General features: G+C 36.5%; 1 protein-coding gene and 1 long non-coding RNA gene across 2 annotated transcripts; both read right to left on the reverse strand.

The window, feature by feature from the left end:
* Positions 1-327: 327 nt before the first annotated feature.
* Positions 328-14,306, reverse strand: LOC122200392 (NXPE family member 1-like). The gene is given in 7 exon segments (XM_042905960.1): positions 328-464; positions 467-773; positions 775-876; positions 1,205-1,403; positions 5,359-5,424; positions 13,977-14,080; positions 14,214-14,306. Coding segments are annotated over 7 exon segments (1,008 nt in total).
* Positions 14,307-15,867: 1,561 nt separating this feature from the next.
* On the reverse strand, positions 15,868-23,677 carry LOC122200909. The gene is made up of 3 exons (XR_006193982.1): positions 23,474-23,677; positions 19,128-19,188; positions 15,868-15,963 (listed from the first exon to the last, which is right to left on the reverse strand). It is a non-coding gene; the product is annotated as an uncharacterized LOC122200909 (long non-coding RNA).
* Between the last annotated feature and the right edge of the window lie 1,148 nt (positions 23,678-24,825).

Here is a 24,825-nt window from a genome sequence, read left to right on the forward strand (position 1 = left end):
ATGTTAGATAATGTATGTTTTAGACCATCAAGACGATCACATGTTTATTCTCTTTTACCCTAATAAAGTGTCAAGTTAGGATGCTGTCAGCCACAAGTAACAGAAAGTATGACCCAAACCTGCTTAAGGAATATGAACATTTATTATCACATGTAGACAATCTCCAGGGATGGTATAATCATTCTTCATGTCTGATTTTCTTGGCTTTGCATCCTACATTGTTTGTGTTTGTTCTTAAATGTCCTTCCCCTGTCCAGATGGATTCTTTGACAATACAAATCGAATTATTTGTAGAGATTGGTTCTAGGGGTTTTGTATATTTATGCTTTAGCAAACGGAGTTTAAAAACATGTTGATCTGATTTCTAATTACATAGTCATGTGGGTAGACAATATTAGTGCCTTGTGTAATAGTCATGTCCCAGGCATCAGTGACATACACACCGAGATCTTTGAAAATGTCCTCATGGTACGATATTGAATGTAACCACGGAAGTTTCCAAACCTGACTGTGTGTATGTGCATCTTCCTGTTTTCTGTCTTAAAGGTCACTTTAGTGGCTGGGCTTCTTAGGAATAGTAGTGTAATAGCTTCTCGGGCATTCATGGCCCTGCAAATGAAAATGTCAATGGGGAAGGGCCTGAAGTGTTGGCCACGTGTGATGACGATGGCTGTGCTTTTGTCATCTGATATCCCATCATTTTCCTGAGGAATATAACCCTCGTCTATCCCAGAGTAGAGCTGAAGGGTGACAAAAGAGTACCTATGTTTTTTGCCACTGAATCTGAATGTGTCTTTCTGCACCCAAGAATAAATGCTTCTCAAAAATTCCAGTTCCAGGAAGATGAAAAAAGTTTATAAAAAAATAAAATTTTAACTTGAAGGCAATGATTATTCTATCATTTAAAATAGTCATCCATCTAGATTATTTCTTACTGGAACATCCTACGCTTTGGGGTAGATTATCTGTTCGTATGTGTGAAATATCAATCAAAATGTAAAGTTTTCATTGGAATTCATAAGGAGAAACACCATTTCTTGTGAAAATGGGAATAAAACGTTTTAAATTAAAAGGCTCAAACCTAGAAAGTGAAATGAAGTTGAAAATAAGACAATCAAAGTGAGAGAATAGAGATCTCATTAATAGTACTTTAATATCAGCCTGAATTTCTAAAATAATATAACATAATTACATACTTTTTTACAAGTTTGGATAAGTATTCGATCCAGTGATGCAAGGTAGAGTCTCCCAGGAGATAAATGAATGTTCCTTTCAAAGAGCCATTTATCTCCATTGTATTTAACTGAATCTGGTTACAAAATGTAATCCACCTTCCTTCTGAAGTATAACCACCAGGGACAGGAGTCTTCATTCTGACTTGGCATTATCCTTTTAATTTTTCACTCTAATAACAGAGACACTTGTGGTAAGTGATTTTATTGGCGTAAGTTAAATATCTAATCTTTCTCTGTCCTTCACTTTTTGATTTCTTTCTCATACTCCTGTTTCCTAATTCCTTCCTCCTACTATTCTTTGATCACCAGCTTTGTTTTAGCCACTTGTATGCATTTCTTTGAGATTTTGAGTCATCTTGACTCCTCCTTGTTCGTTTTCTCCCAAATCTGGTTGTTAGCTAAGTTTTGAAGTTTTGCCATCACTGCAGACTCTTTAGTGACTTAGGCTTTTGTCTCTAACCTGAATATTAGTGATCTGACAGTTGGTGTCCTTGCACCAAATTACTTACCTTTGTTCCATTAGTGAAGCAGTGGTCTTATTTTTTCTATGAAATTTTTATAGGAATATTTTTTTTTGTTAACAAAATAGCTTAAAATATAGTATGTCTGCATTTTAAAAAGTCCAAACACTATGAAATACGTAGCTTGAATGGATATATTTAGATAGGATTTCACAAAAACTAACATACAGCCGACAGTGCTAAGCAATATTCTGAGATTTTCCAGCAAGTTCCATTAGATTTAGAGGCTCTGTTGGCACATAGTCTGCTTTCCAAGGCATTGCAGGTAGCAATGCACCGAAAGTTTTGCTATGGCATAATGAAAATCCTCAGATATTTTACCTGTCTTGTTTCCTTTTCACTCAGTACATGCCCCCCTCCCCCACCACTGAGTTCATGCCTTGTATTTTAGGTTTGTTACAAAGCATTTCTATACTGATATCATATTCTGTATTATCTAGAAAGCAAATAATAATGACTTAAGCATATACATTTATTTATCCCTCACAAAACAGTCCTAACTTGAGCAAGCTAGGGCTGATATGACATTACATGCTTTCAAGGACACTTTCTGTCTTGTTCTAATTTTTTTTTTTTTGAGAAGGTATGATAATCTTAACTTTTTAATTTTTTATAGCTATATTGAGATATACTTGGCATACAAATTACTGCATGTATTTAATGTACACAGCTGAACGAGTTTGAACATATGCATGCACCCATGATACCACCGTCACAACGGAGGTGCTATTCTTATGACTTCAGTCTCATCATCTAACATGGATCTTTCATCTCTCAGCATTATATCGAGAGTTCAGCCGGTAGGAAGCAGAGGTCAAGGTGTTTTACTTTTAAAGGCATGACCCACAAGTTTCCCATATCACTTGCACTCATAATCCAGTCAAAAATCTAGTTATGGCTACCACCAGCTTCAAGGAAGACAGCCTGTAGTTGGGTGATCACAGACCTAGCTAAAATTGCAGTGTTTTATTACCACAGAGGGAAGGGAGAATGGGAAGTGGAAGACCACACCCAGTCTTTGCTTTACTCTGCATGCTTAGCACCCCCAGAGGCCTTGCAGTCTCTGGCTGTCTGTCTCCACAGAATATTCATAAGCATGGTTGTACTGTGTTTGTAACCTACAGACAAAGTGGAAAAATGGTGCTAGTGGAAGAATTGGAAAATTCTGAACTATTCCAGGATTACCTGAAAGAATTGTTAAGTTATAGTGATTAGGCTTGCTCATGAGAGTTTCCATAATCCTATAATTATATCAAAACTTCAGTGTGACATGTTTGGGGTTCTGTGAGGTTTGATAGCATTGTGCCTGGATGACTGACGATCATAACCCTGGAATCTTAATAATCCTAATGTACTGGCATACTTTGGTAGGAAGATATAGCCTTTGTGCTTATTATTGTAAACCATATCTTGTACAATATATATGTGTCAGAGTATTCATTTTGCCATGTGTCAAACTAAGTGCTTTGAAAGACTATCTCAAATATATAACGAATTTTTTAAAATTAAAATTTTTTTTCATTTTATTTATTTTAGAGAAAGTACAAACAGGAGAGGGACAGAAAGGGAGATAGATTCCTAAGAAGGCTCCATGCTCAGGGTAGACCTGTTGTGGGGCTCTATCCCACCACCCTGGGATCATGACGTGAGCCAAAATCAAGAGTCAGTTGCTCAACTGACTCTTGAAGGTCCAATGAGGTCCTAGGTGCCCCTACGACAAATTTTCTTATGATTAGTCTTAATGTTTATTTTACTTAACATTATTATCAATATACTGTTAAGCCTACTCCAGAATTATTAAGATTCCATTAGACTTGTTGATTAAAGATTATGGCAGGGAGACTAGCATCCCCCCCTCTGCTAAGATATCTGCATTCTAATTCCTGGGACCTGTGAATGTGTTACCTTCCATGGCAAAAGGGAGTTTCCAAATGTGATGAAAGGTATGGATTTTGGGATGAGAGATAATCCTGGATGATCTAGGTGGGACCAACCTAAATCTCATTAGTCTTCAAAAGTGGGAGATGGAGGGCAGAAGAGTGGATCACAAAGATGTTATGGGGGACTTGGCCTACTGTTGTAGCTTTGGAAAATGGAGGAAGGGGGCTGTGCAGAACAAGGGCACCTCTAGAAGCTGGAAAAGGTGAGGAAGCTGATTCTGCCCTACAGCCTCCAGAAAGGAATGCTGCCCTGCTCAACTTTTGTTTTAGCTCAGTGAGACAGATATTTGACTACTGAACTACAGAACTGCAAGATGATATATTTGTATTATTTTAAGCCACTATGACACTTTTCAACATCAAATCATCCCGTCCAACAACAAAATTTATATAAATAGAAGAAAAAAAACCACCCTTATTTTATATCCCTTAGTAACATTAAAACATTTTTTCTGTAGGTCATACACATTTTGTTAAATTTGTGAAATGGCCTTTTAAAGCACAAAGTGGATTGTATCACTTTCTTCCTTAGTTGATTTTTGTAGCTTTCAAATCCTTCTGAATGAACCCTCAAGTTCTCAGCATAGTATATGAGAACCTCCATGATTTAGTTTCTTTTTTCTAGTCTCTTCCTTTGCTGTATTTCCTCAAATACTTCCACTCCATTGGCCTATTGATACCAAATTAAACTTGAATTATTTTTAACAATAAATTTTTTTAGTAATTTCCCATGCAGTGTTTACCCTTTATCTCATGTAATATGCATAAAAAATTAAAAATTACTCAAATCTAAATTATATCCTAGATTATTATTTGCTAAGCCTGGAAATCCTACTTATGATCCTTATGAGTTTTCTCTTTTGCCTCATTCTTTGTCTACAGATATCCTTCAGGGCTAAGTCAAATATAAACTTTAACATAAGCCCTCTACCTTTTACTTTCTTTATAGAATTGCTACATTGAATGTCTTTCAGACTGCAACCTTGCTGAACATTTATTTTTCTCCATTTGCCCATAATGCCTCATATCTATTAGAACCTTGATAAACATTTGCAGAATACATGAATAAATATTAGGCAATAAATCATTAGTTGAAATAAATCTCAAAATGAATGTTATTGGTAAACTCAGATAAGCTTTAAAGAAAGTTATTTTAAAGCCTAGTATAAACATTATTCTAAGTAACATGGCTTTACAGTTGCCACTAAAACACATTTAATAAAATGGAAACTCCATATAAAATTGCTAAGTGCATAAACTAAAGGTTAGGAAGTTATGCCAACAGAGAATTCGGCCAACCAAACCAAAATGTTCCAACTCTGAAGCCGTGGGTAACCATCAAAGACATTTGCACAGTGCCCCAGACAGAATCACCAACTCTAGGAGATGCACTACCATGTTTAAATATGAATGTAGAATATTGATACTTTCCCCTTTAGGAAAAATGGCTATGAAATCTGCTATAAAACAAGTTGGAAATAATTTCTTTGAACTGATTTCTCTCTTTAAAATACAAGGTGATTGATACCACAGACACCTGCTAGGACTTGAGCTCCAGGACATCCATGATTACTAGGACTGGTACTGATCACCATCCCCCTGTGTAAGAATGACTCTTGGAAGATCCAGGACAAGCACCACCTACCATAGGACAGAGCAAACTTACTGTTACACTGGGAGATGTCAATGACTTTAGGAGGTTTCATCATTTCAACTGCCACAATGGACCTTCAAAAAATAAGATCATAAATTGGCCTTCTGTCTGTCCACACAATACAGGTAATAGAACTCTTTTGCTTGTAAGAAATAACTTAAAATTTTCTACAACTGACAACTATTATTGTTGTGAATTTTGCATATATTGGGCATTGTATGTGGATTAGCATTTTGGAAAACTCTCTCCCTGTCTGAGAGCATGTCAAGTCCAGGGCCACTCTGCTCATCTGCCACATGCAATCAGTGTGTCCTCGAAATTTGTGATTCAAAATATTTACCTGATATGCAAGTTGTCTTCTCTCGTTTCCACATCATTTTTTGAAGTTCACGTAATATTTTTCTTGGATTAATGTGGGCCTCTAATTAACCAAGCTGTCTCAGTTTTACCCCACCTAAATTTTCAACACAACTTCCAGAACACCCTTTCTAGTTGCAAATGTAACTGTATTCATTACTCTTTAAAATCCCAACCTCTTCCTTGAGGAGTTCAGGCTCTTTAGCATGGTCTGCAGACCTTTTGTCACAGGGTTGCTGCTTATTTCTTTATACATGTTTCTTGCTGTGCTTACCTCCCATTTTTTCCTAGAAATTTGCCTTCTGACAATCGTAAACCTTATCAAGGAAGGTAATGCATTTTTCTGATCTGCTATTTCCCTATTATCTATCAAAGTGGCTGGCAGAAAGTGGTGTTTAGTCTCATGCATGAATCAATGTACATTGTATTTCTTTCCTCCAGCTGATGAAAGACTACCTTCCTGCTTCAAAGCTCTTATCCTCCCTTTGACTCACTGTTTCAAACCTGTGTACATGTGTATGTAAGTGATAGCAAGCAGAAAGGGGATAAAGGGGGAACGGGGATCCAGGTGCTAGGTACAATGGATAGAAGTGGTACTTAATTTTCTGCTGTGGATGACTCCTTAGGTTCAAGTCAGAAAAAGGAAGAGATCACATTTTCATCCATTACTGTGACTTTAGGCCTCAGGATGGTTAGTGGGTAGGAAAAGATTTGGTGAGGTACACCATCAGAGATAAAAGGGAAAGATCAGAAACCCAATTGAACTTTTACTTCTTTCAGAGACTACAGATCAACACCTGGAAAAGTACGTAAGACCTGAAATGTGTGTTGTTTTTCCGTGTTTGCTATCCATACTTTACTTCCTCTCACCATATTTTTTGAAAGTGTAAGGGAGGAAAACTGCAAACTTGACTTTGAAAACCACCAAGAAAGGTGTTGTTGAGAAGCTAACATTACAGTCTGTCATCAACTTTAGGAAAAGTGAATCCCCAGGAATGAAAAGAGGAAATGGACTGAGCCCTTGAAACTTACAGGAAGTTATTAAAGGAGCAAAGGAGTCTGGAACTGACAGGTTTTCTCAGGGCTTGGACCAAGTTCAAGGATTTGTGGTGGTACCTAGTTACCCTTCGCAAAGTGGCTTATGAAGAGACCCTGATACTTCATTCTAAGCAATGAAATTTTCCAGCTTAATAGAGATCCAGGAGGCCAGGAAGTGAGCATCTGTTTGTGAGTAAGGGAAGAAAGGCATGGCCTTGATGCAGCTCTGATAGGAGAAATAGGCTTTCAACCCAGTTTGTGGAGGACTGTTTGAGGGATTTTAAGAATCACTCCATTGCAACCTGGGGAGTATGGACTCCTTCAGCCTGAGCAGTACATGCTGAGGAATATCTGATCTTGAGATCAAATGGAGATGACCAGTAGAAGTTGGATTTTTGGAAAGATTACTTAGGATGCAGTATAGACAACGGATTAGGGGGGTAAAGTTGGTGGGAGGGAAGCTGTGACAAGTAATCTAGATGAGATGATGATGATCTGAACTCAGCAGCACTAGGCTTGGAGAGAAGTGGATAAATGCAAAAGATATTTAAGAGGTAGAATTTACACAATTTGATATAGGGGATGAACGTACATGGACGTTCCATACTTCATCAAAGAATCCTTTTTTTTGGCATAACATTTTAAACACATATCAGAATACCTTTACACTGAACATATTTTGTAAGACCTAGGTCTGTGGTAAAGGATGTGTGTTTTCATGGGAAAGTACAGGTACATATAATACGGAGTTCCACTTTGGGCAGGAACATTTTGGTGAGAATGCCAACCTTGGGAGTGGAAATCATAAAAAGAGGTCTCCTAAACACTCCACATATCGAGTAGGACAGCTATCTGAAAGTGTTATGTTCAATATTAATTGAATGTAGCTCTGCCCACAGAACTTCCTGGTTATCTAAAAGTATATTGATGTGTACAAAAAGGCTTTTTTCCTTCACAGCAGGATAAGACATTTCTCAATTCCTGGTGGCCCTGTGAGTCAGAGCCTCACAGTGTGTGTGCTGAGGTTTCAGGTAGTAGAAGGCTTCTTGGTCTTGGGTATACAAGTACTCCCACAGCTCATACGTGAGTTTGGGGTCAGGCCAAATTCAATGAAGACATGAGTAGTTCCATTAACAAATTTACCATTGAAAATAACCCTGTCGTAGCCTTGGCTCCTTGCCCTCCAGAATACTCCTTCACTGGGGTGGATGATCAGGAGAGATGGAGAGCTGGCCTTCCCAGAACAGACTGAAGCTGACAAGGTAGGTGCTGTTGTTGAAGTCTGCCTCCATTCGTGTCGTGCCTGCTTTTTGAGATGGGGAGCATATCCCAGATCCCAGCCCTCCGGGAATCACCACCAATTTCCTTCCTGCATCCCCAGGGGTCCCTCACCTCCATTAGGATGTCTAACTGCCCCCTCCCCCCACCGTGGAGAACAGTGCTGTGCTGTGTGCAGCACTAGGGGTGGTGTTCATGCGGGTGAAAGATCTGAGTGGGGTCAGCGGGTCTAGTTTCTCTCTGATTCCCTTTATTCTTTGCTCAGTCTCTGTTGGTGACTTTAACAGTATCAGTGATAGTTCAGGGTATAAGGATTTCATTGAAGTGTTCCATTGATAGAATGAGATCAGTAAGTTTAGACCAGACCCAAGCTGACATTACCAGGTATGTGACATAATGAAATGAACCTCTTCAAGTCATTTTAGTTATGAATTGTAATGTTTATTTGCCTATAATCATCAGTATTATTTAAACTGATAATTTTGAAAGACATGTAAATATCTTAAATATTTATTTTCAACTTTAGTTGATATACATTGTTATATTTCTGTCAGGTATATGACATAGCGATTTGCCATTTCTGTACATTACAAAATGTTCACCACAGTCAATGTAACCTTGTGTCACTATACAAAGTTGTTATACTATTATTATTTATAAATGGAAGATGGTACTTCTTAATCCCCTTTATGTGTTACGGTTATCCCTACTCAGGCAACCAATAGTTCTGAGTCGATTTCTGCTTTTCTTTATTTGTTTATATTTTAGATTCCACATATAAATGAAATCATACGGTATTTGCCTTAATTCATTTAGCATAATATCCTCTAGTTCCATCCATGTTGATGCAAATGGCAATATTCCATTCTTTTTCATGGCTGAGTAATCTTCTATTTTGTATGTACCCTGTATCTTCTTTATCCATTCTTCAATTGATGGACACTTAGCCACATCTTGGCTCATGTAAGCAATGTTTCAGTAAACATAAGGGTGCATATGTCTTTCTGAATGAGGGTTTTCATTTTCTACAGGTAAATACCCAGAAGTATAGTTACTGGATGGCTTGTCTATGTTTTTTTAAAGCTTATTTGAGAGAGAGGGTACCAATGGTGGGAGAGGCAAGACAGCTCCACGGTGACATCCGTGAGCCTGATGCAGTGCCCACACACATAAATCGCGAGATCATGACCTATGCCGCGTCAGATGCTCAATGGACTGAGCCACTCAGATGACCCAAGGTATTACTATTTTTAACCTTCAAGGAATCTTCCTATTGTTTTTGCCTACAGGATGCATTTATATTCCCACCAGTAGTGCACTAGAGTTCCTTTTTCTCCACATATTTGCTCACACTTGTTGTTTCTTGTCTCGGTGCCATTCTGACAGCTGTGAGGTGATAGCTCATTGTGTTTTTGATTTGCATTTCTCCGATGATGAGTGACGTTGAGCATCTTTTCATGTGTCTGACTTATTTGAAAAATGACTGTCGAAAAAAAAGTCCTCTGCCCATTTTTAAAATAAGGTTGTTATTTTTGGTGTTGAGTTTTGTGAGTTCTTTATATAGTTTGAATATTAATACCTTATTGGATATATCATTTGCTAATATCGTCTCCCATTGAATAGGTTGCCTTTTCATTTTGTTGAAAATTCCCATCACTGGGCAAAATCTTCTGGTTTGACATAGTTCCAGTAGTTCATTTTTGCTGTGTTTCCCTTACCTGAGGAGATGTCCATAAAATGTTGCTAAGGCTAGTGTCCAGGTTATTCTTGAAGTGTTTTGTGGTTTCATATCTTCCATTTTGCGTTTATGGTGTAAGAAAGTGGTCCAGTTTTTGCAACACTATTTATTGAAGAGACTATGTTTTCTCCTTTGTATATTCTTGCCTCTTCTGTCATATATTTATTGACCATAAATGTGTAGATTCCTGGAATCTCTACCCTGTTCCCTTGATATGTGTTGATATTTTTGACAAATCTGGGATTCTGAGATCTCTCGTTTTGTTCTTTTTCAAAATTGCTTTTGCAATTTGGGGACTTTTGTAATTCCATGAGTATTTTAGGATTGTATGTTCTAGTTCTGTGGGAAAAGAAACTGTTGGTATTTTGATCAGGATTGCATGGAACCTATAGATTGCTTTGGGTAGAAGGTACAGTTTAACGATATTAATTCTTCCAAACCATGAGCATGGTTTCTTTCCTCTGGGTCTTATAGTTTTCAAGTATAGGTCTTCCACCAACTTGGTTATATTTATTCCTAGGTTTTTTATTCTTTTTAATGCAATTTTAAGTGGGATTATATTCTTAATTTTGTATCCTGAATTTTGATGAATTCATTAGTTTTAACAGTGTGTTGAAATCTTTAGGGTTTCCATATATGGTATCATGTCATCTAGAAATAGTAACAGTTTTGCATCTTCCTTACCAATTTAGATAACTTTATTTCTTAGTCTTCTCCAATTGCTGCAGCTAGTACTTCTAGTAGTATGCTGAATACAAGACATGAAGCTGGACATCCTTTTCTTGTTCCTGATCTCAGAAGAAAGGCTTTAGTTTTTCATCCCTGAGTATGATGTTGGCTGAGGATTTGTCATGTACTGCCTTTCTTATGTTGAGGTATATTCCCTGTACACATACTTTGTTAAGAGTTTTTATCATAAATGAATGCTGAATTTTGTCAAGTGCTTTATATGGTTTCAGGAGTAGGATCCAGTGACTCATCTCTTCCATATGATACCTAGTGCTCATCCTGAAAAGTGCCCATGTTAATGCCCGCCACCCGTTTAACCCACCCTCCCTTCCAGCAACCCTCTGTTCTCTATATTTGAGTCTTATGGTTTGCCTCCCTGTTTTTATCTTATTCTTACTACCCTTCCCCCATGTTCATCTGTGGAGTTTCTTAAATTCCACATGAGTGAAATCATATGATAATATTTCTCTGACTTATTTCGCTTAGCATAATACCCTCCAGTTCCATCCACGTTGTTGCAAATGGCAAGACTTCTTTCTTTTTCATCATTTGGCATTGTGTGTGTGTGAGATATATATGTATATCACATCTTCTTAATCCATCACTTGATGGACATTTGGGCTCTTACCATAATTTGGATAGTGCTGCTATAAACATTGGCATGAGTGTGCCCCTTCAAATCAGTATTTTGTGTCCTTTGGATGAATGCCTAGTAGTGCAGTTGCTGGGAACAACACGAAAAGGCAACCAATGGAATTGGAGAAGATATTTGCAAATGCCACATTGGATCAAGGGTTAGTAACCAAAATCTATAAAGATCTTACCAAACTCAACACCCCCAAAGCCCAAATAATCCAGTTAAGTAATGGGCAGAAGAAATGAATGGACATTTCCAGATGGCAAACAGACCTATAAAACATACTTAATATCACTCATCATCAGAGAAATACAAATCAAAACCAATTCTGACCACCTCACACTGGTCAGAATGGCTAAAATTAACAACTCAGGAAACAGTAGAGAAAGGGGAACCCTTGTGCACTGTTGATGGGAATGCAAACTGGTGCAGCCACTCTGGAAAACAGTCTGAAGTTTCCTCAAAAAATTAAAAGAGTGACCTCTTTTAATGTCCATCACTCATTTAGCCCATTCTTCCCCCCACCTCCCCTCCAGCAACCCTCAGTTTATTCTGTATATTTAAGACTCTTATGGTGTGCCTCTCTCTCTGTTTTTATATTATTTTTCCTTCCCTTCCCCTATGTTCATCTGTTGTTTTTAAATTCCACAAATGAGTGAAATCATCTGTTATTTGTCTTTCTCTGCCTGACTTATTTGGCTTAGCATAATACTTTCTAGTTCCATCCACATTGTTGCAAATGGTAAGAGTTAATTTTTTTATCCCCGGTTTCTTTTTTCAAATAATGAACTCTGTCTTAAAGTATTTCATTGTTTTTTTCCTTTTACTAATTTTGGGTGTGTTTTTTATTTTTCTAACTCCATTAAGTGTTGTTTCTGATGGCTCTATTGTCATAAATGTCCCTCTAGGAACTGCTTTTGTTGTGTCTCAAAGATTTTTGACCATGATATTTCCAGTTTTATTTGTGTCCTCATGTTTAAGTTCCTTCTTGTTTTCTCCATTAATTAACCCATTGGTTGTTTAGTAGTATGTTGTTTAACATCCCTGTTTTCTTGTTTTTCTAGCTTTATTTTTGTAATTGATTTCTAGTTTCATACCATTGTGTTTGGAAAAGATCAATCTTTTTGAATTTATTTAAATTTGTGTTCTTACATATAATCTATCCTGGAGAGTGTTTTATGTGTATATAAAGAACGTGTGTTCTGCTGTTTGTGGATGGCATGTTATGTGTATATTTTAAGTTCCTTTGGTCTAATGTATCATTTAAAACCACTCTTTCTATTGCTATAAGTGGAGTGTTCAAGTTCCCTACTATCAGTGTGTTATTGTCACTTTCTCCCCTATGTCTGTTAATATTTTTTTTATATACTCAGGTGTGTCTATGATAAGTGCACAGATATTTACAATTGTATCTTCTTGTTTATCACTTTATTATTATTCATTGCCCTTGTATATTGCTATAGTCTTTTTCTTAGTTTATTATGTCTGATATAAGTATAGCTACACTGGCTTTTTCCCCCTGCTTCTATTTGCATGGAATATCTTTATATATTCCTTAACTTTCAGTTTGTATGTGTCTTTAGGTCTGAAGTGGGTCTCTTGTAAACAACCTATAGGTGGATCTTTTTTTTTCTTTTTGAAATCCATTCAGTCTGTCTATTTTGATTGGAACATTCAGTCCATTTAAGGTAATTATTTAATATAGATGTGCTTGTTCCCATTTTGTTAATTTTCTTTTCCTTTTTTCTTCTCTTTCTTCCCTTGTGATTCCTTTCTTTTATAGTTTGATTTGTGGTTACCATGATGTTCGTATATAACATCCTATGCATATAGCACTTCATGTAAAGGTGACTGTTGCTTAAGTTTGAACACATTCTAAAAGAATTATTTTTTTACTCCCTCTTCCATGTATATGAAATATTTCCTATCTTTTTTGTATCTCTTAACTAACTATATAAAATTGGTATTTTTGGTCTGCTTTTTCTCTATTGGCTTTTTCCTTTCAAAGAAGTCTAATATATGGCCATTTTAGTGGTAATATACTCTAACTTTTGTTCATCTGGAAACTTCTTTATGTCTCCTTCAATACTGAATGCTAACCTTGCTGGTTTCAGTATACTTGGTTGTAGGTTTTTTCCTTTCAGTACTTCAAATATACCATACCACTGCATTCTGGCCTGCAAAGTTTCTGCTCAAGAATCAACTTAAAGCTTAAAATGGGTTTTCTTGCAAGTAAGCAATTGCTTTTCTTTTGCTCCTTTAAAAATTCTCTTTAATTTTTATGTCATAATTAGTATCTGTCCTGATGTGGGCCTTTTTGGGTTCACACTGGAGCTCTCTGTCGATCCTGGAGCTTGATGTCTGTTTCATTTCCCAGTGTAGGGAAGTTTTCAGTGATTATTTCTTTTTCTATGTGAATTGCATTATCCTTGATGTTGTCCTAGAGGTTTCTTCTTTTAGATCACTGATCTGTCCTGCATCTTGTTATCTGCTGTTGATTCTCTGTACTATATTTTTCATTTCAGTTGTTGTACTTTACAGCTCTGATTGGTTATATTTTCTGCTTCCTTGCTGAAGTTTTCAAGCTGCTCATCCACTCTTCTCTCAAGTATGGTGGTCATCTTCATGACTATTGCTTTGAACTCTTGATCAGGTAGGTCATTTATCTCCATATTGTTAATTGTTTTTCTGAAGTTGTGTTGTTCTTTCATTTGGAACATACTCATCTTTTTCCTCATTTTGTCTGACTCTGTTTGTCTCTATGTATTAGGTCAGCTACGTCTCCTGGTCTTAACGTTACTGGCCCTATATAGAAGAAATCTTGGGGTTTCCTTTAGTGCAGTACTTACTGTTTAGTAGAACCAGATGTTCCAGTGGTGTCTCCTATGTTTGCAGCTGGGTGAAAGTCCTGGGTACAACTTGCCACGGGTTTGGTGGTAAGCAGGGCTGCCTCCTTCTCTCACTAGGGCAAGACTTGCTTTGGAGTGGTGCTGGTTCTGGACCGGGTTGACCCAAGGCATGGCAGGGTGGAACACCTGCAATGGTAAGTCCACAGGATAGATGTCGAATGACCAACTGGCACCTACCTGTATCAGGCCAGCTAGGCTCAAGAGGGGCAAGAAAAGTGGTACCTGCCAGCACTTCTGTACCTGGAGATAGTTCCTGCCCCCCTGGCACATGTCCTAGTCTATAAATGTCCTACATGTGTAGCTTGGGCACTTTTCAAACTGCTGCCTCTGTGGTCTCATTGTACTTGAGCCCTTTAAGGGTATAGCCCTCCACTCTTACTGAAGTTAACCCCCTGCTTATTTTCAAAGCCTGATGTTATGGGCTCATCGAGCCAATGCAGATCCCTGTGACTGAGGGTGCCCAATGAGGGACTTCAAACCCTCATCCTTCAGGGAGGACCTCCACCCCTGTGATATCCTTCCTGCTGGTTGGTCACTGCGGGTTTTGTCAGGACTGCATCTCTGCCCATCGTACCTTTCTAGATGTAGCTTTGTCTTCGTATCTTTAACTGTGGAGAAGCTGTCCTGCACAGTCTTCGGGTTTTTCTCAGAATGAGGTATACTATATGCCGTTGCAGCCTTGTGTCTGCAGGAGGAATTGAGCTCAGATTCTTCACTTCTCTTCTTGACTAGTAAAAGACTATTAGACATAGGTAAAAGAAAAAAAAAAACAACTAGATTGAGGTAGAACTAACAGAACTTAGTTATGGCAGGATATGAGTTGTATAAGTAAAGGAAGAGTAAATGCACCTGAGTCAATTAATTATTCATCAGTATTCTCTGCGGTATATATTTTAACTTCCATATTTTATGGAAGGCTTGAACAGTTGTGGGTAAATATATTGAATCTAAAAGATTATTGGTCTGGCAGATGGCAAATGAGCTCCCTTCCTCCCAGGGACACACCGAGGCAATAACTACATATAATGCAACTCACTCTGAAAATGACCTGTGACTGGCAGAATAGATCTCCACAACTGAAGGTATAAAGAGAAGGTCACGTTGACAAGAATAGGAGGGGGAGGGAGGTGGTCGTGAACCAAATTCCCAATGTGGTGACCCCTTGCAGTAGAAATATCACAGGTGTGCATTTACTCCCTGAAGAACAAGAGGATCAAGCTCCACATTAGGTGCCCACAGCCCTGGAAAGCTTTCACTAAAAAGATAAGCACCCATAATGTCCGGCTTTGGCAGATCCTGAGGGAGCTATAGGAAATAAAGACTCCTCTTTTAAAGGACAAGCACACTCTATCACTTGCACAGAAGCAGCACTTTGAAACATGTCTGGATTATATGTGAAGGAGGCTCACTGACTAATTTTAGGGCATGTGCTGGAGGGGCAGAAATCTGTAGGAGCTTTTTTGGGAGTATCAGGGAGTGCCATTTCCTTCCTTCAGCCTACCCTTGCAGGAGGCAGTTCAGGCACTTTCCATCTACCTTGCTACTAGTTCTCACCCCACCCTGGTATTTTTGTGCTGATCTACATCACCCAAGCTGCCCCCCACTGCAGGTGTCCTTTCATAATAACTCCTGTCATAGTGGTGGGGGAAGGGAGTCAGCTATGCTGGGAGCTAACCCCACCTCCTGGCAAGCTGATAGCCATGACTACTGGGGGCATGCTGGTGGGCAGCCACCCCCCAATAGTTGCTGAATTACAACAGGAGGGCACATGCAGCCCATGCAGGAGTCACCCCTGGTGATCAGAATCTACTGAGCCTCCCAGGACATTTTCTACACAAGGCTGCTACTTTCAAGAACAGGAAATAGAGCTGACCTACCTAATACGGAGAGGCAGACGAAATTGCTTCAAATAAACAAGTGAGGTAATCTACCTGGGAAAGAATTCAAAATAACCGTCAAAAAGATGCTCACAGGACTCGAGTGAGAAAGTTAGTATAGAGATAGAAATAAAAACCCAACCCATCAGAGCAGAATAGAATAACAACTGAAACAAAAAATACAGTAGAAGGAATCAACAGATTAGAGGATGAAGAATGGATCAGTGATCTAGAAGACAGGAAATTGCCCAAGCTGAATAACAAAAAGAAAACAATGGGAATAGGTTCAGGGATCTGGGACAGCGTCAAGTATAGTAGCATTCACATTACAGACCCCTCTGGAGACAGAGAAAGAGAGGGGCATACAATTTACTTGAAAACCTGGGCAATGAAACAGATATTAAGGACCAGAAAACTCCACAAGATGAACACAAAGATGTCCACACAAAGACACATAATAATTAAAGTGTCAAAAAACAAAAAAAGGTGAAGGGAGATCTTAGTTACTTACAGAGAACCCTAGAAGAGATTCAACAGAAATGTTTCAGACCCGACTAGACTGACATGGTATATTCAACATGATGAAAATACCTACAAGCAAAAATACTCTAACCGGCAAAATGATTCAGAATTGTAGGAAAGTTTATCACCATTAAACTGACCTTACAAGAAATAGTAATGACACTTTTCAAAGGGGAAAACAAAGGGCCATAAGTACAGTAAGAAAATTATGACAAAAATATTTCACTGGCAAAAGGAAACATAATGAAGATAGATCAATAACATATGAATGTTGATAGCATGAGTAGTGAAACCAATTATATCCATAATAACTAAGAGCTACAGAAAATAAGATGTGAAATATATATTAAACTTTCAGAGACCTAGAAAAATATAGTGCTTTTAAGTTGGAACACATTTTAAGTGGCCATCCACTTAAAATGGATTGCTATACACTTAGGGGCTATATATGAACTATATTATAACCAAACATAAAAGCTTCTAATAGATATAGAATAAAGAAAAAGGAATCCATAATAATAAAGCCTTCAAATCACAAGGGAAGGAAGCAAGAGAAGGACCAGAGAAGAGCTACAAAAATAACGAGAGGACAATTAACAAAAAAGCAGTAAGTTCATACCTATCAATAATTACTTTAATGTAAATGGACTAAATGTTCCAATCAAAAGACAAAGGGAGACTAAAGAGATTAAAACAAAAACCAAAACCCAAAGACCCATTTATATGCTGCCTACAAGAAGCTTATTTCAGTCTTAAAGACATACAGAAAGAAAGTGAAGGAATGGAAAAATATATTCCAGGCAAATGGAAACAAAAAGTCAGGGTAGAAATATTAATAGACAAAATAGACTTTAAAACAAAGACTGTAACAAGAGGTAGAAGAAAATTACATAATGATAAAGGGATCAATTCAACAAGAGTATAAATAGTTGTAAATATTTATGTACCAAACATGGACTCACCTAAATACATAAAGTGATATTACAGACATAAAAGGAGAAATTGACCAGAATACTATAATAGTCGGGTACTATAACATCCCAGCATCAATGGATAGATCATCCAGACAGCAAGTCAATTAAAAACACTGACTTTTAATGACACATTAGACCAGATATACTTAACAATTATATACAAAACATTCCAATCCCCACACAGCAGAGTACAGTTTTCAAATGCCTATGGAACAATTCTCTAGGATAGATCACATGTTAGGCTACAAAGTAATTCTCAGTAAATTCAAGAAGATAAACCATTGGCCAGATTCAACAGGAAAAAAGAGGACTTAAATCAGAAGTTAAAGAGGAGAAATAACAACCAACAGCACACAAATACAAAGGAGTATAAAGGACTACTATGAAAAACTACATGCTGAGAAACTGGAATAAGTGGAAAAATTTCTAGAAAAATAAAATTTTCCAAGACTCAATCAGGAAGAAATAGACAATCAGAACAGACTGGTTACTAGTAACAGAATTGAATCAGTAATCCAAAAATCTCCCCAAAAAACAAAAGTCCAAGACCAGATGGCTTCACAGGCTAATTCTACCAAATATTTTAAGAAGGGTTAATACTTATTCTTTACAAATTTTCCAAATTTATTCTGTGATGCCAAATTTATTCTCTGATACCACAGCTAAAGACACTATAAAAAAAATCTGCCGAACTACATAATATCCCTAATAAACATAGATGCCAAAATTCTCAGCAACTAATTGAGTCCAGTAATATATTAAAAGCATCATTCACCATGAACAAGTTGGATTTACTCCAGGGATGCAAGGATGAGTTAACATCCAAAATTGATCCATGTAATATACCACATTAACAATAACAAAAACATTAAAAATTATATGATCTCAACAGATGGAGAAAAAGCATTTGACAAAATTCAACTTGTGTTCACAATAAGAACTCTCAACTAAGTGGATGTCGAGAGTACGTACCTCAACATAATAAAGGTCATATATGACACACCCACATCTAACATCATAATCAGTGGTAAAAACGTGAAAGCTTTTCCTCTAAGATCTGGAACAAGACACACATGTCCACTTTCACCACTTCTATTGGAAGTTCTAGCATCAACAATCAGAAAAGAAAAAGAAATAAAATGCATCCAAATTGGTAAGGAAGAAGTAAAACCTTAACTAATTCCAGATGACATATGACTGTATAGAGGAAATAGACCCTGTGAAAAAAAAAGAAAAAAGCCCAAACAGAATAAATGAATTCATTAAAGTTGCAGGGCAGAAAATTACATAAATCTTTACATTCCTGTACACTAACAAACCAGAAGAAAAAAAAAGTTAACAACACACATAAAGCTTAACCAAAGTATGTCTCCACCCCAGCAACAATCAATAAAATCCTTGTGGCTGGTAGAAAGCAATAGAGCAAACCAAAAGGGACAAAAACAAACAAACAAACAAAAACCCAAGGAGATGAGATGTTATAAAAAATAAAGCTTAAAGGAACCCAAGATTCAACCTCTGACAAGATCAATGAAGAAATAGAGATGCAAATAAATAAAACCCCAAACAAGAATCTTTTCATGTACTTCTGGAAAATTTTAAAAACCTTAATTTGCACAAAAGGGAATAGAAAAATTGGATGGAGAATAACCATTCAATACACATAAATAATAATCACAGTAATAATAATGTAATTGTGATAATGATAAACATGTTACCATTTTCCCCACTTCTAGAAGTCACAGGCTGAGATTATTTTATCAGTGGGTGCAGATATCCCTAGGTTACATAATGAGAAAAAATTGTCCAATTAATATTATGAGTTAGAAATATGTTTTATGCTAAGACTTCACAAGCACAATATAAGAAAAATATAGGCCTATTTCCTTCCCTTCTGAATATGTTGAACATGGCTTTAAGATTCTTTTATATCCATCAATGTAGATACAGATGTAGCCTGAGTATGTATGTGTGTTTATTCATCATGGTCAATTATGTATTAATTTAGGATTAACAAATGGCCCCAGAGAGAAAAATCTTACAGTATAATTTATTCTTAGTGGTTTAAAGACAAACATTTCATGTTTTTTACTGTTCTCAAATTAGGAGTACAGTTGCCAAAATCACATTTGCTATATTTCGAAACTAATGTAACATTAAAATTCAATTTAAAAAGTTAAATACTTTTAAAAAATTAAAAATAATGTTTAATTTTGAGAGACAGAGTGTGAGTGGGGTAGGGGAGGGGAAGAGAGAGGGAGACACGGAATCTGAAGCAGGCTCTGAGATGTCAACACCGAGCTTGATGTGGGGCTCCAATTACATTACTGTGTTATCATGACCTGAGCCCAAGTTGGACATTTAACCGACTGACCCACCCACACAGCCCTAAATACCTTCTTTTTGAGGTCAGAAGAAGACAAAGAGGTTAGCAATTTTAGAAACCCTGAATAAAACAAAAAATCAGAGGTATGAGAATTTTAAGAGAAAAAGCAAACTGTCCTTATTTTTGCAGATGTTGTGATTGTCCACAAAGAAGACCAAACATAGCAAATTATGTGCATTAAGAGAGTCAGTAAGGAACTGGATACGAAATAAACTTGCAAAAATCAATAGCACTTACCTATACCAGTAATAATCACCAAAACAATATAATAGAAGGTAGGTTCTGAACTTGATGGAGGCATTTTGAAAAGACCTGAGTGAAAAACTCTAACACTTTGAAAAATAGGGTGGCTTAATATTATAAATTTGTTAATTTTCCCTTAAATAACTTTAAAATTCTATGTATTTCTCTTGATGTATTTAGTTCTCAAACTGTTGATGGCTTTCTACTTAAAGTTTTTTTAAAATGTTTATTTTTGAGAGAGATCACGAGTTGGGGAGACACAGAATCTGAAGCACCCTCCACGCTCTCAGCTGTCATCACAGAGCTGGATGAGGGGCTCAAACCTATGAACTGTGAGTGAGATCATGACCTGAGCCGAAGTCGGACACTTACTTGACTGAAACACCTAGGTGCCCCTTTCTACTTACAGTTTTTGATTTCTGGTCTAATTTCACTATATCAGAAAGCATACGCTCAACAATTTTAACCTTTAGAAACTGAGACTTGCATTATGTGAAGGCTATGGTCCAATTTCATAAATGATCTAGGTGCACCTACAAGAATATGCAGTTCACAATTGTATTTCACAAAGGTTTCATTTGTTAAAAATTACTTAGAGAGGTTAATGTCTATTAATATGGCTGTAGATTTGTCTCTATTTTTATCAATTTTTGCTTTATATATTTTGAGGTCATAGTATTAGTACATGCATCATTATAACTTCTTGGTGGATTATCTGAGTATATTATCTTCCTGATTATATTTTCTTGGTATATTATCATTAAGAAGGTCTGTTTGGGGGCGCCTAGGTGGTTCAGTTGATTAAGCAGGTAACTCTTGATTTCAGCTCTGGTCGTGATCTCATGGTTCCTGGGTTTGAGCCCTATGTTGGGCTCTCTGCTGACAGCATGGAGCCCACTTGGGATTCTCTCTCTCCCTGCTCCTATCCTGCATGCATGCACATGTGCTCTCTCCCTCTCTCTCGAAATAAACTAAAAAAAAGCTTGTGTAGTTACAATAACGAAAGGCAAAAGAGGCTTTGAGAAAAGAAGCACTTTTTTTAACGTTTTTGTTTAAATTCCAGTCAGTTGGCATACAGTATCATATTGGTTTCAAGTGTTCAGGATAGTGCTCATCCCAACAAGTGCACTCCTTGATCCCCATCTCCCACCACCCCCTCCCATCTGGTAACTATCTGTTCTCCATAGTTAAGAGTCTGTTTCTTGGTTTGCCTCTCTTTTTGGTTAGTGTTTGGTTTATTTTGGGGGTGGAGGAGAAATGGTAAATACATCCCTCTTTTACTTTCAAACATTAAGTTCTTTATAATACGGCACTTGTAATCAACATAAAAGTTTTTTTGTTTTAATATGGTGAGACAAATCTTGGTTTTTAGTATATTTAATCTTTTTTTTCCCTACAGGACCCACCTATTTTACTGCCTCCTTTTGGATTTATCAAGTATTTTTTTAAATTAAAAAAGGTTTATTTTTGAGAGAGAGGGAGAGCATACGAGTGGGAGAGGAGAAGAGGAAGAGGGATAAGAGGATCCAAAGCGGGCTCTGTGCTGACAGCCCTGTGCGGGGCTCCAACTCATGAACCGTGAGATCATGACCTCAGCTGGTGTTGGATAGTTAACCAACTGAGCCACCCAGGGACCTGATTAATCAAATAGTTTAAATTATTCCATTTATTCCTCTATTTAACTAAGGGTTTTACATTATCTTAGTATCTTTTATTGGCTATCTTAAAAATTACACCTTGCATCCTTGATTATGATAGAAACTTAGAATTCTTTAACACTACTTACCCTTTTTGTATTTTGTTATTTTTGTCTAGTATTTTAATTCTATGTATATTTTAAAATCAACAGCATATTTTGTTTTTTGAAGCAATCATTCACTTATATTTACCAACTTTTTTTCCATTTTGAGTTAAATTTTGTTTATGGTGTGAGGGAATGTTTGTGGATCATTTTTTGCAGATGGATATACATATGTGTTCTGGCCACTTATTAAAAAGATTATTCACCACTGAATTTCTTTGGCACTTAAATTGAAAATCAATTGGTCCTGTATATTAATGTTTATTTCTGAACTATTTGTTCTGCTCGATTTATTTTTATGTCTGCCTTTGTGCCAATACCACACTGTGTTAATTACTGTGGCTTTATAAGAAGGCTTTAAAAAAAACACGTTTATTCATTTTGAGAGGGAGAGAGAATCCCAAGCAGCCTCCGCACTATAAGCACAGAGCCTGATGCAGGGATCTATCTTATGGGATCGTGACCTGAGCCACCTAGGCGCCACTATATAAGTCTTGAAACCAGAAAGAATAAATCTGCCAACTGTGTCCATGTTTAAAAAAAAAAATTCTATGTATTTTGAATTAAGTTCCCAAGAGGATTTTCTTGGGTTGGGAGAGAAAACCTGATTGTAAAATCTTGCAGAATGTAATAGTCTGTGAATACCTGGGAAACATTTAAAAAATATGACTACCCCTACCATAAATTATAGTAATAAAACAGTATTGTAGTATCAAATAAACCAATCAAATTGAATAGGTCCTCTGGAAACAGACCTGCTTATAGATGGGAGTTTGCTATATGTCATTGGTAACATCACAAATCAGAAAATTATATTTAGTGAACCATAATGGAAAAGTTGTCTCACTTGTGACAAATTGGAAAAAACAAAGATTCCTATCTCATGCTGCATACAGAGAAGCTCAAATGAAATAAAAACCTAACTATGAATGAAAATGCAATATAAAGAAGTTTATAGTTTCTTTATGATCTCAAATTAGGAAGTATTTTTTAAAAAGATCTCAAAACAAACTATAAGTATTTATATATTCAGTTACTCAAAGTTAAAAGTTTTATTCACTGATGACAGACTGGGATAATATATATGGAACATTTAAAACTAATGAAGAATTATTATGTAGAATGTAAGAGTTACTACTGAAAATAAAGAACATGTCGGTAAGCTCAGCAGAAAAATAGACAAAATGTTTATCACCTTATTGGGCACATTAGGAAAGAGATGCATTTCATTTAGGAGAATAGATAAGTTACACTTTGCATGTACATACAGTAGAATACATGCAGCTCTCAGAGATCATGAATTATATTTACATGTAGCAATGTGATTAGACATCAACGAATAATTTTGAATGAAAAAATTAAAGCATTTATGTAAGTAAAATAAAAATACTAACACAATACTGTATGCCTTTCAAGGTCACATACATGCCTAAATATATGTGTTGAATAAAAACTGGAATGCTATGAGGAATAATAGTATGTAATGGGTGACCATGGGAAAAAGGGAATGAGAGTATGGAGAATGAATGAAAAAAGTACAACAAAAAAATCATATACGGCCATGTAGCTTGTGATAGATTGACTTTCCTTCAGATAACAATAATCAACTCTGAGAAAATACTAAAAACAAGTACCTGAAGGCTATGTAGAGTGAACAGGGGCAGGCAAATTTTGAAAGATGAAACTTGGAAGAAGGAGCCACGAAAAGGCAAGTTTTCTGTTTCTGAAGCTTTCACTTGAGAACAGTTTACAGAGAAGCATGGAGTACTGAAATGCAATAGAAACCTACTATTTTTTAAAATGGCTTCAACAATTTGAGAGCAGAGTCTGCAGCAACCACAGTCACTGAAAAAGAATGAAATCCCAGAACAGTAAGAACCAGAGAAGGGCATGCCCCAAATTGTGAGTATGAATGGTACTCAAATCTCTACTGATCCCTGAAGCATGCCTTTGGGGTAGACACAAAGCAATTTATTGCTAAAGCCAAAAAACTCACCTGAGATTTGAGTTACTTCCAACCACAGGTGAAACAGTATTTGCAGTTTCAGTTGAACCAAGTTAATTGATTGCCAGAACAAAAATTTCAACACAATCTGAGGAGTAAAATGGAATCTAGGTCTCCATAAAATAACTATCACAATGTCCAGGATACAATTCAAAATTACTCAGCACTGAAGGAACCAGAAAAAATGTAATCATTCTGAAAAGAAAAGACAATTAATGGAAGCCAACCCTTAGATAATCTAGATGTTGGCATGATCCGACAAGGACTTTGAGACAGCTATTATAACTATGCTCAATGAAGTAAAGATACTGTAATGAATGGAAAAATAAGGAATCTCGGCAAAGACAGAAATATTAAAGAACCAAACAGAATTACAACAAAAAACAGTATCTGAAATAAAAATACACTCCTTAATCCACTTTACTAAATTGCCTCCCCACTTCTCAGTGTTTCTCTATTAGATCAAGGTTATGCATATCAATTGTATTCAGACTTTATATACATTTATTAACTTCAGGTCTGTTTGGTTTATAAGTTTCTGAAAGATATAATACAATTTCCCACTATGGCTGTGGTGATATCAATTTTAGCTTATAATTCTGTTTTTGCTAGGATCATCCAAATGTGTGATTATTATACATTTTTTGTAGATTGTTCCTTATGTAGCATCTCATTTTATGTTTATGTCTTTTCTTTGCTCTTTAACATCAACAATTTACACCAGAAGTCAATGGTATAAAATGTTTAAGAAACTCGAAGGAAATATGAGCCAGAAATTTTAAAGTAAAACAATTTGACTTTCAATTTAAAAAGCACAATTTCTTTTAACACATTATAATTTAGGAACTATTTCCCTTAAGGTCTTTCCTAAGGAATTTGTTAAACAGAGTGAACTTCAAATAACCAAAATGACTGGACAATTTGATATAACGATTTGTGTTAAGAAAAAATATATATTTACTCACAGACATAAATCTAATG

This window comes from Panthera leo, chromosome D1 (genome assembly GCF_018350215.1).
Source record: "Panthera leo isolate Ple1 chromosome D1, P.leo_Ple1_pat1.1, whole genome shotgun sequence".
NCBI lineage: Eukaryota > Metazoa > Chordata > Mammalia > Carnivora > Felidae > Panthera > Panthera leo.